This window comes from Procambarus clarkii, chromosome 5 (assembly GCF_040958095.1).
Source record: "Procambarus clarkii isolate CNS0578487 chromosome 5, FALCON_Pclarkii_2.0, whole genome shotgun sequence".
In the NCBI taxonomy this organism is placed as follows: Eukaryota; Metazoa; Arthropoda; class Malacostraca; order Decapoda; family Cambaridae; genus Procambarus; species Procambarus clarkii.
In genome coordinates this window covers 734,369-746,285 of record NC_091154.1, presented here as the reverse complement: position 1 = coordinate 746,285, position 11,917 = coordinate 734,369, and the positions used below count along the sequence as shown (strand labels likewise).

General features: G+C 45.0%; 1 protein-coding gene across 1 annotated transcript in view; it reads left to right on the top strand.

The window, feature by feature from the left end:
• Positions 1 to 481: 481 nt before the first annotated feature.
• Positions 482 to 11,917, top strand: part of LOC123764683 (erythrocyte membrane protein band 4.1 like coracle) — a 55,156-nt gene continuing 43,720 nt past the window's right edge. The window contains 6 exon segments of the mRNA XM_045752661.2: positions 482 to 541; positions 2,695 to 2,865; positions 7,333 to 7,572; positions 7,937 to 8,139; positions 9,964 to 10,116; positions 10,611 to 10,796. Coding sequence (XP_045608617.2) covers positions 497 to 541; positions 2,695 to 2,865; positions 7,333 to 7,572; positions 7,937 to 8,139; positions 9,964 to 10,116; positions 10,611 to 10,796 — 998 coding nt within the window. The 5' untranslated portion in view covers positions 482 to 496.

The window sequence follows — 11,917 nt, the reverse complement described above, 5'->3', positions numbered from 1 at the left end:
TCTTCTGGCCTACTCATATCCCTCTTGCCCCCTCTCCACCCACTGTGTTTTCCTCATAATCTCTAGTTGTTTTGTTCTTTGTGTTCATCTTCGGCATCTCTCTCATTTGCCAGGGTGGACACAGCTAGTGAAAAATACAAGGATAGCAAAACTAACCCTAGAGAGCTCACGGAAACCCCTGCCTGATAACAGCACATTCAAGATCTAGCGGCACTGACACGTACAAGATCTAGCGGCACTGACGTGTGGCACTAGGCACAGCACGTACAAGATCTCAGAGTGCTGACGTGTGGCACTGTAGAACATTTCTTGGAAAGTTTTCTTGTGAAACAGTTTCGGCCACACCTCTTGACCTGCCCGAGCCACTGCGCCTTCTCTGGGTGTTGACAACTTGCAAGCGTGACTAGGATCAGGTGTGCAATTGACCTTCAAAAAGTGCACAAGTTGGGATTGATCGGCAGTTGCCATCGCAGTTTGTCATCGCAAGGGCACAGTAATGTTTATGCTGAAAGAAAAGTTGTCACACTTGGGGCACAGTTTTGTAAGTGATAACTAAGCACGTTACGGTATGTTTCACCGTTATATTAGTGCCCTTTCTAAATAAGTCTTTTTGACCTGCGATAGCATTTGCCTAGTTTTTATATTGTTCACCTGTTTCAGAACAAGGTTGAGGCAATAGGCCCCTAGTGCTCTGGTATTTTTCTGGATTGAAGAAGTGGTGGTTACTTACCAACTACGGTTAGAATAGTCACTACCATCCTTGGGGTACCGGCCCCTTGCATGCGTCACAATTTTTTGGGCATCGTCAGTCTATTCAACTAGTTTTACCCATGTGGGTAATTTTGTAGATTTTTTTTATCACGATTTCTTGCATTACCTTTTGAAGGCATTTTATACTTATAAAGTTTTTCATTTAATTGCAACACCTGTGAAGAATTATTCGGGTTGCATTTTGTTTCACCAAATATAAAGGTTGCGTAGTGTAATGGTGTTTTTTGCAGACATCTCGAGATCCGTTAAGAACTTTTGTAGAGATGTTCGTCATTGCAACATAAATTTACTAGTGTTATAATTTGCTTGTGTTGACATGAAGTAGATTGTGTGCTTAGGGACTTTGAAGAATATTCTCTGAAAGTACTGAATTTTCAAACTACCTGCATATGCACATCATTTAAGAGTGTGTGTGTGTGTATCTTAGAAGTTCAGGAACAGAGGTTCGATTTCAGCCACGGTGTTTATTCTTCAAAGTGTTGTAATTTGCCTGAATTTTGTTATGCTCTTGTGTACCTCATTAGCACGCAGTCTCCTAGTCTCATCTCGGGCAGCATTATCCGCTAATGTGTTTTCATAACTTTTGTGTTACTGTAGCAAAATTCTCTAGCCACTCACATATTTCTTTGGCTAATTGCCCTTCATTCTGCATATGTTTTACATTTCCTCTTTGTAATCATGTGTTGAGTGCGTGCTCTGCATGCCCATTTTGTCTCTCTCTCTTACTAGAGAGTAGTGTACATGCACATATTTGTTGTTTCAATATTAATTATGTTGCCTTTTAGGTCATTTATTGTAGGGAACAAATTTCATTTCGTGTGGCCCCCTGCTTTTCTCATTGTTAAATTACATCGTGTGCATTTGTGCTGCCTGCTGTGTGTGTGTGTGTGTGTGTGTGTGTGTGTGTGTGTGTGTGTGTGTGTGTGTGTGTGTGTGTGTGTGTGTGTGTAATTACCTAAGTGTAATTACCTAAGTGTAGTTACAGGATGAGAGCTACGCTCATAGTGTCCCGTCTTCCCAGCACTCTTTGTCAGATAACGCTTTGAAACTACTGACGGTCTTGGCCTCCACCACCTTCTCACCTAACTTGTTCCAACCGTCTACCACACTGTTTGCGAAAGTGAATTTTCTTATATTTCTTCGGCATCTGTGTTTAGCTAGTTTATATCTATGACCTCTTGTTCTTAAAGTTCCAGGTCTCAGGAAATCTTCCCTATCGATTTTATCAATTCCTGTTACTATTTTGTATGTAGTGATCATATCACCTCTTTTTCTTCTGTCTTCTAGTTTTGGCATATTTAATGCCTCTAACCTGTGTGTGTGTGTGTGGTTACCTTGAGGTTACCTTGAGGTGCTTCCGGGGCTTAGCGTCCCCGCGGCCCGGTCGTCGACCAGGCTTCCTGGTTGCCGGACTGATCAACCAGGCTGTTGGACGCGGCTGCTCGCAGCCTGACGTATGAGTCACAGCCTGGTTGATCAGGTATCCTTTTGAGGTGCTTATCCAGTTCTCTCTTGAACACTGTGAGGGGTCGGCCAGTTATGTCCCTTATGTGTAGTGGAAGCGTGTTGAACAGTCTCGGGCCTCTGATGTTGATAGTTCTCTCTTGAACACTGTGAGGGGTCGGCCAGTTATGTCCTTATGTGTAGTGGAAGCGTGTTGAACAGTCTCGGGCCTCTGATGTTGATAGAGTTGTCTCTCAGAGTACCTGTTGCACGTGTGTGTGTGTGTGTGCTGCCTTCTCCTGTGTCATGCATTTTGCTGCTTTCTGTTCTAGTTGCTTTTATTTATAAATATGTATGTCAAAGCAGATCTCAGGTACAGTATTTTAAAACATAGGGTATACATACATTTATAATCTCCACTTGTAATTTTGCTGATGGTATCACCCAGAAATGCATTGACAAGTGGCATTTTGTTTGCAGGCACCCGCAGCCATGCCGGAGGAGAAGGCGGGGAAGGGGGAGAATGGCGTCGGGGCAGAAACAAAGGCCCCCGAGTCCCCCAGTAAGTCCCCGTCGAAGGCTCCCAGAGGGAAGATGGTTCTTGCCCGCGTGAAGCTCCTCGATAGCACCGATTGTGAAGTGGCTGTGGAGGTGAGTGCAGTTAAACGAACGTGCCATGTTGTTATATTATTGGTAACCCGGTGTGTAATATTCAACAGTCAGAACTGGATCATCTGCTATGAAAAGCTAAGTCCCTTGAGGTACTGTGCTTGCGCTGGTGGTGTTCTCATCTTCGTCACACACACGTTAGGATACAAGCCACAGTACTGTATCATCCTTTGCACATGGCAGTATGATATTCATATAGAGGTCACAGCAAATTTCCAATTCGATGGCAGTTGGGTTTTTCAGTGAGCCACAGAAAATATGATGATTAATGAAGATAAGTTCCAGCACCTGCGCTATGGAAAAAGTGAAAATATTAAAACGGAAACCACACAAAATACTGTACAGTCAGACCACACTATTGAAAGAAACGGCAATATAAACAATTTGGGAGTATTCACGTTCGGAGACGTCTAAGGAACACAGAGTATCTGTAACAACTTGCAAGAAAAATGACAGGTTGGATAATATGAACCTTTCAAACAAGAGATGCCATACCAATGATACTTTTCAAAAACACTAGTGCTCTCTTTGATGGATTATTGTTGCATACTAACAGCCCCTTTCAATGGTGGGGAAATTTCTTACCTGGAGAACATGCAGAGTTCTTTTACTGCCCAAATCCATTCGGTAAAATATCTAATTGGGACCAATTAAAATGTTTAAACTCTGTATTCTCTAGAGTGCAGGTAAGAGAGAGATACATAATAATTTACACTTGGAAAATGTTAGAAGGGCTGGTTCCATATCTGCACATGGAAATAACTCCATGTGAAACCAGCAGGCATGGCAGGATATGCAACATAACCCCATTGAAAAGCAGAAGTACAATAGGTATGCTGATGAAAAACTATCAACATCAAGGGTCCAAGACTTTCAACACATTCCCTCTAAACATAAGGGGCATAACTGGCCAACCTCTCATGGTATTCAAGAAAGAACTCTTATAAACACCTCCAAAGGGTGCCTGATCAACCAGGATGTCTGACTATGAGCAGCCGCACCTAAGAGCCTGGCTTGACCAGACCACCAACCAGGACGCCTGGCCAGAGACCGGGCAGCTGGGACGGTGATCCTTGGAACCAGTAACAGGTAGTGAACTTGGACCCTGGAGTGGGCCATACCATTCTTATATCTCAACGTGTGGCCTGGTAGTGACAGTTTAGGCAAGGACATTTTGGTTTTTAGTGTTTTTTGGGGTGGGGGGAGGGTCATTACCCCCCCCTCATACCATCATCACACCCCCCAATGGTGGCCCAATCTCTGCCTAGGATTTGGTTGGCAAACCAACCTCGTGGTTTGCCAGTTGAATCTGTTGGACCAACAGCCTGGCCTGTGGCCAACCTTCTTTTGTGATTGTCTGGCCTCCGAGGCGGCTCGGCCGGCCCGGTCTCAGAGGGGGCTCGGCCGGCCCGGTCTCAGAGGGGGCTCGGCCGGCCCGGTCTCAGAGGCGGCTCGGCCGGCCCGGTCTCAGAGGCGGCTCGGCTGGCCCGGTCTCCGAGACCCAGAAAGCCGTCACAACCTGGGTTATAATCCAGTAATGCCGGCAGTCTTTTGTGCATCATGTTGATGAGTAGAAGAAAATGAAGTCTGAAAATGAATGTGAATGCCAACAAGATGAACGCAGTGATAAGTTCTGCACCTGCAAGATTACCACTTGCACGGCGGGGCTTTTGACCAGATCTTCCTGTACATAGGTGTGGACCAGTGCTGTTAATTTGGCAGGTCATTGACCTGGTCATGCCCTCTTGACCTCAGTCTCGGCAAATTTGTGACCTCTTGACCTCAGTCTCGGCAAACTCGTGACCTCTTGACCTCAGTCACGGCAAACTGGTGACCTCTTGACCTCAGTCTCGGCAAAAAATTAGTTTTCCGTTTTCTACTTAAATTACTGTACTGTAACCGAGTACTATGGTGGCATGGTACATGGGTTTGTACAGTGCCAGTATGGGGTGGGAATATCATGCCTGCAGTTATGCTGAAGCCTTACGAGTGTGGGCGGCGAGGGAGGTGTGTACGTGTGTGTGGGACGGGGGGAGAGGCAGGGAGGTGTGTACGTGTGTGTGGGAAGGGGGGAGAGGCAGGGAGGGGGTGTACGGAAGTGGATTGACAATACAGGGAGATCAGGTGTGGAGACTGGAATTGAAATTCTTCTGAATGTTGATAAAATGTTTAGAATGTGGGTGAAAAGTTTTCAGATGGTGTGCAGAAGAGGTAAAGTTGCACTGTTGTTAGGAACAGGAAGTGATAATCACTCTTACAGTGTTGCCAAATAATTATTTTTTAAATTCATTCAAGCTTTGTATGAAGTCTTCTTGACAGCAAACAACCTCTACAGCTGTAAATATCACTAGTGGCAGAAACAATCAAACTACGTACTACTATAACACCAACATGGAATCAAATGCTGCTAGAAACGTGACAAAACAAATTAAATTACAATGCATATAGCTACATCCCCCACGGGGTAGCTACACCCCCCACGGGGTAGCTACACCCCCCACGGGGTAGCTACACCCCCCACGGGGTAGCTACACCCCCCACGGGGTAGCTACACCCCCACGGGGTAGCTACACCCCCCACGGGGTAGCTACACCCCCCACGGGGTAGCTACACCCCCCACGGGGTAGCTACACCCCCCACGGGGTAGCTACACCCCCCACGGGGTAGCTACACCCCCCACGGGGTAGCTACACCCCCCACGGGGTAGCTACACCCCCCACGGGGTAGCTACACCCCCCACGGGGTAGCTACACCCCCCACGGGGTAGCTACACCCCCCACGGGGTAGCTACACCCCCCACGGGGTAGCTACACCCCCCACGGGGTAGCTACACCCCCCACGGGGTAGCTACACCCCCCACGGGGTAGCTACACCCCCCACGGGGTAGCTACACCCCCTACGGGGTAGCTACACCCCCCACGGGGTAGCTACACCCCCCACGGGGTAGCTACACCCCCACGGGGTAGCTACACCCCCCACGGGGTAGCTACACCCCCCACGGGGTAGCTACACCCCCCACGGGGTAGCTACACCCCCCACGGGGTAGCTATACCCCACACGGGGTAGCTACAGAATTGACCCCACTTGTCCACTCTTCAAATGTTAACCTATGAGAACACCCTGACCAAGCAGCACCAACTTAGTACACCGTGCAGACCCTAAGACAGCAGCTCTTGATGACTGAGGAGTCACTGATCAAACCACAAAATATTAGCTCATTGTGACTACCTGCTTGATGGGGTTCTGGGAGTTCTTCTACTCCCCAAGGCCGGCCCGAGGCCAGGCTTGACTTGTGAGAGTTTGGTCCACCAGGCTGTTGCTTGGAGCGGCCCACAGGCCCACATACCCACCACAGCCCGGCTGGTCCGGCACTTCATGAAAAAAACTATCTAGTTTTCTCATGATGTCCACGGTTGTTCCGGCAATATTTCTTATATTCCCTGGGAGGGTGTTGAACAATCGTGGACCTCTGATGTTTATACAGTGTTCTCTGACTGTACTACAGAAGTACACCAAGCAGTTTCCCCAGGCCATGAAAGCTAGATTTATCCTCATAGTCACTGATAGATAAGTACGCCTCTGGACATATCGACTGTCAAAGGGACCATCTTTGATATTTGGGTATAGTTACTAATGATGACCTTAAGAATCTGATGCCCCTCAAAATTCACATTCCATTGTTTTACAGACAAATCATGTACAGTATTTATAACAAATCATCCAACCGTTCTCTCAGGGAATTCAGACAAAAGTACAAGACACTCTGCCAAAATTATATATTATAAGCATGGACAAAGATGCATCAACACTTCATTCACTTAGAGCACTCGAAACCTCTATTAATTAAGGTTTCCCATGTATAGTAGTATATATGTTGAGATTTCATTCTCGAAAACATCACATTCCTGTGATTTCATCATGTATTCTCTACATTATCTTTGTTGGTTCCTGTATGGGCCCCAAAGTTAAGCAGAAGCATGAACAAGATTTATTTATGTTTAATTTTGACGATCTCGGTTCATTTTGTCGGGGTTATGCATATCCCCTTCAAAGATAATATAGAGAATGCACAATGAAATCACAGGAATATGATATGTCTGAGAAAATCTTAGGGTTTGCTGCCACACACTACTCCAATGTCCTGGATCACACCAGTTGCACACGTTACTGACTAGGCTACGATCTCTGAAGTTTGTCGGGGATTTTGGCTACGATCTCTGAAGTTTGTGGCAATTTAGCTGGTAATGCATGTCTCTGGACTGACCCAGGAAGTGAGTTCAATTCCACACACTGCTCCAAAAATTTTCCAATGGAGAATATTTTCTGTAAGACCATATTCCTGTACTAGTAATCAAATGGTAGAATTGTTGCAGTAAATGACACTGTTGCATGCGAGTCCGCTACACGCCAGCACATGAAACACTGTTGGTTTTGGTTTCACCCCAACAGAAAAAGGCCAAGGGTATAGACTTGCTTGTGAGCGTCGCAGACCGCATCAACCTCCTCGAGAAGGACTACTTTGGGTTCATCTATACTGACCACAACAATACCACAAACTGGCTCAACCTCGAGAAGCGCATTTCCAAGCAGGTCAAGGGACCCTGGGAGTTCAAGTTTGAGGTCAAGTTTTATCCTCCGGACCCAACGCAACTCGCAGAAGACATAACTCGGTACCAGTTGTGCCTCCAGGTAAGACGGCTCTCAGAGTTTTGTAGTATAATTGACACCATCAAACTATCTATTGCTTGAGGCAAGATGACTAAGAGAGCTTTGTCGCCTCATTAATGTCTCCTAACCCCAGAGGTACGAGCTAGATGAAGCCTTCAATATGATGGGCAGGTTGATGTCATTCGTAGTGTGCATATAGCCAGGTGACGTCATATCAAAGCTATGACCACAAGTGAAGCTGTTACTTCTGTCATACTATGAGCGAGTGTAATGTAAAGTCTTCCTCACAGTTATCACTCTTGTTACATCTTCCTTATTTGTGAAGAGGAGTGAAGTGTTGCTATATTTGATGGAGTGACTTGTTCATTGACTTTACTTGCAACAGGTACGGCAAGATATTTTGACTGGGAAGCTGCCGTGTTCCTTCGTTACCCACGCTCTCCTGGGCTCGTATATGGTTCAGGCGGAGGTGGGGGATTACGATGCTAAGGAACACGTAGGCACGTCTTACCTCGCCGAGTTCACTTTTGCTCCCAATCAGAATGCTGAGTTGGAGGAGAAAGTTGTTGATCTGCACAAGACTCATAAGTGAGTTTATCTGCTTTATGATTTTCTACAATTATTATTATTATTATTATTATAACTTTATTTTCCATTTGGGCATGTGCCTGAACATGATAACGAAGCAGTATAGGTAAAGAGTACTAATGATGTTCGGAATGACTGTCGTCTGTACTCTGTATTTTGCATTAAATGCCATCATGGAGAATCGACACTTATCACAATCTTCACACTCCACCAGGTGCTATTCTCGGTATAAATCTACCCAACGGAAATCAAAGTGTGAGCGTACAAATTGAGAATGGAGGGAGAGAGTGTGTTGAGCAGTCACATAGTGATCAGTATTGGTCCACTTCTCTTCCTGATCTACAGTAATGATCAACCTGGGAAAGCACGTTCATTCACGTTACTGCTTGTCATAATTCTCGACTAACGAGCCAAAACACGTGAAGACTACTGAATTCTGATGTGGGTTCTAAATTTCCTATGAGAGTAGTGGGAAAATGAGGCTATGGAGTTCAACATATTAAGTTTAAAATTAGAAGAACGGGGGAAGAAAAGAAAGAACCGATGGTCAATAAACATGGGTGCAACTAATGGCATCCACAATGGGGAAAGATCTTGGCATCAGTATGATAACAAGTCACATCCGTAGTACCGGTACGTGTTGACGGATTAACACGAGTAGCATAGGCCTGTGGGGCCGCTCTATATGGCCTTATAAACTCCAAGTGTTAGGCAAAGTTAACAAGACATAAGAGCAGCTTTTTTGTAACACTGTATGCAACATTAATTAGACCGGTCCTGGAATTTAGTTGGGGGAGAAGGGGGGGGGGGGAGTTAGCTTTTAAGTGATGATTTCTCCGATGGGTCTGGGGTTCTTCTCCCGTGTTTGACCTCGATTCCTTTTATATTTTCTATTAACTTTTTTTTTATCCCATCACATATTTCTTTCATTGTGCTCTTGTTTCAGGTTGAGTGCGCGCGAATTCATTTATTTGATTACGTAAGGTTATTTTTTGTCGTTTGATTATACATGGCAGCCGGTCGGCCGAGCGCACAGTATGCTGGACTTGTGATCCTGTGGTCCTGGGTTCGATCCCAGGTGCCGGCGAGAAACAATGGGCAGAGTTTCTTTCACCCTATGCCTCTGTTACCTAGCAGTAAAATAGGTACCTGGGTGTTAGTCAGCTGTCACGGGCTGCTTCCTGGGGGTGGAGGCCTGGCCGAGGACCGGGCCATGAAGACACTAAAAAGCCCCAAAATCATCTCAAGATATTCCGCCACTGACAACAAGTGGCCCAATCAGGAACCATTTGCTTCACTCTTCCCTTACATCTTGCTACTTTAAATGGAATCGGGATCAATTTTTTTTCTAAACAGTGTGAGAATCTGGAAAATTGGAGGTCAAATAATAGTTTAGACTATTATAAATTATGCTTTATAAATTTGTTGGGTTTGTTTAAATACAGTGTAGTTAACATGTAACATTTCCTGGCCTGTCATTTCCTTCCATGTTGTGTACGTAATTGTTGCTGTAATGATTGAGTTTGGCTCAGAACACCCACTGCCACACCTAACAAGTGCTACGTAAATACAGACTTACATTTGCAAGTTTCAAAACAAATACATAATACACAGTGTATGATGTATTTTATTACGTGCATGCTAATAGCAAGGTTACTCTGTCGACTACTGTGTTTAATTAAATAATTTTATTGTTTAATGAGGTTAAACTGCAACATGATATTCAGCTACTTGGTACCCAATGGGTGCAGGGCTTCTGACAAAATGATGTGTATACTACATGGAGCATGTATATCGTTGATTAAACTGTGTGTTATTGTTCAGAGGCCAGACGCCGGCAGAAGCAGAGCTGCACTACCTCGAGAACGCCAAGAAGTTGGCCATGTATGGTGTCGACATGCACTCGGCGAAGGACTCGGAAGGCATCGACATCATGCTGGGAGTGTGCGCGTCTGGACTCCTTGTCTACAGGGATAAGTGCGTGTTTTTCTGTTGTATTATGATTCATTTGTAATGCTAGTTCAGTCATTGTCTCTTTGACTGGTGTAATAACAGTTCACAAATATGAGAGCGGTGTTTTGAGAAAATATTCAGGGGATTCGTTGGGATCAAACCCTCATCTCTGGGTGCTGCACAGTCCACGGGAGGCAGGGTCAGATGCATAGTACAGCCTCGGTATTTTCTCATAGATACATAACGTTCCTGTGATTACAATAAGCAAGATGTTGTTTAACTTCTCTCTTGCAGCCTATTGTTTTTGGTCATCCTAGTGAAGCTGCATGATGCTTGTCACATGTTTACTGAATGCATTTGGTGAACATTATTTAGAAAGACATGATTTTGATCTCGTCTCTGAGCTCGGAATCAAATGTTGTCTCACTACATAAAGCCAGATAATACTTGTTTGGAAATGTGTGTTCTTGCCATCTCTCACATGCATTTTGCATTGCTAATTTTGACTGTCTTTTCAGGCTACGTATTAACCGGTTTGCGTGGCCCAAAATCTTGAAAATCTCGTACAAGCGCAGCAACTTTTACATCAAAATTCGACCCGGAGAGTTTGAAACCTTTGAATCGACGATTGGCTTTAAACTTCCGAACCACAAGGCTGCCAAGAAGTTATGGAAGGTGTGCGTCGAACACCACACATTCTTTAGGTAAGATATGGAAGGTGTGTTGAACAAGGTGTGTTCATCAGGTAAACGGTGTTCCCTTATTGTGTACACAGACACTTGAAGCAGCTGGTGATGGCTAGGATCAAGGTCACGTTGCACGCTACACCCACGAACACACAAACACACATGCTCTGTCGCATTAAATCCCATGGCACTTTGTTTACAGTACTTCAGAGTTGTTGTTCTCACATTTGGAATTTCATGCAAAACACAGGAGCAAGATGGTGCTGTTAATTATATTGTTTGGAATTGAGGACTGGTTTAAATTCAACAGGCAGGAACAGTGGTTAAACATGGAGACTTGTAGTCCCTAAATGACTACACGTTTGTAGAAATTGAGGACAGGAACTCGTGGTGGTCTTAAGATGGTAGCCTCAAGCAGGTAGTGTGTAGCTTTTTTGTTGTCATAATGATTCGTACAATATTATAGGACCTACTGACTTTGTTGTTTGATCCCACTGTTGTACATTTTTCTTAGTTACGAAGTAGAAGGCATTGGCGAGATTGTGGACTCTTAGGTGTAGTGAGGCTTCGTGTTCAAACCAAAGTCTTCAACAAGAGAAAGACTTAGTGTTATCCTCTCTTGCCCCAAATGAAGGCAGAAACTAATTGGTGGTCACCCATGTTGATGATGACTTGGGTGCTACTTGATCAAGGTAGTGGCGTCTCAAGTTTGGTGTGTCCTGAAAATAACAGTGGTTTGAATGACTGGCCTGGGAGCTCATTGGTCCCGCCCAAATCTGGACCAATGAGTTGTGAGGTCCTGTGGAATTCCTTCTCATGACTGGTTTTCTGGAACATGACACACCGGCTTCTCTAATTGTTGTCCGTGGATCCCTGCATGACACCCTGCAGAAGATCTGGAAGTCATTTACATAAATATGTAAACGATATATCAACCTCTTGGCCTCTGAGTAGCACGGGAAGAACTCCCGAAGACCCTTCGAGGTAAAATGTTAAGTAAACTAGGTAACCCGTATTGCTGGGGTCTTAATATTCAAGGCAAAGTTTTGACTGATCCTTCTGCTTTGCTTGCGGCTAATTCTCCTTGTCATTTACTGGTACTATTACAGTATATTACCTATCATAAGGCTTACTGTTAG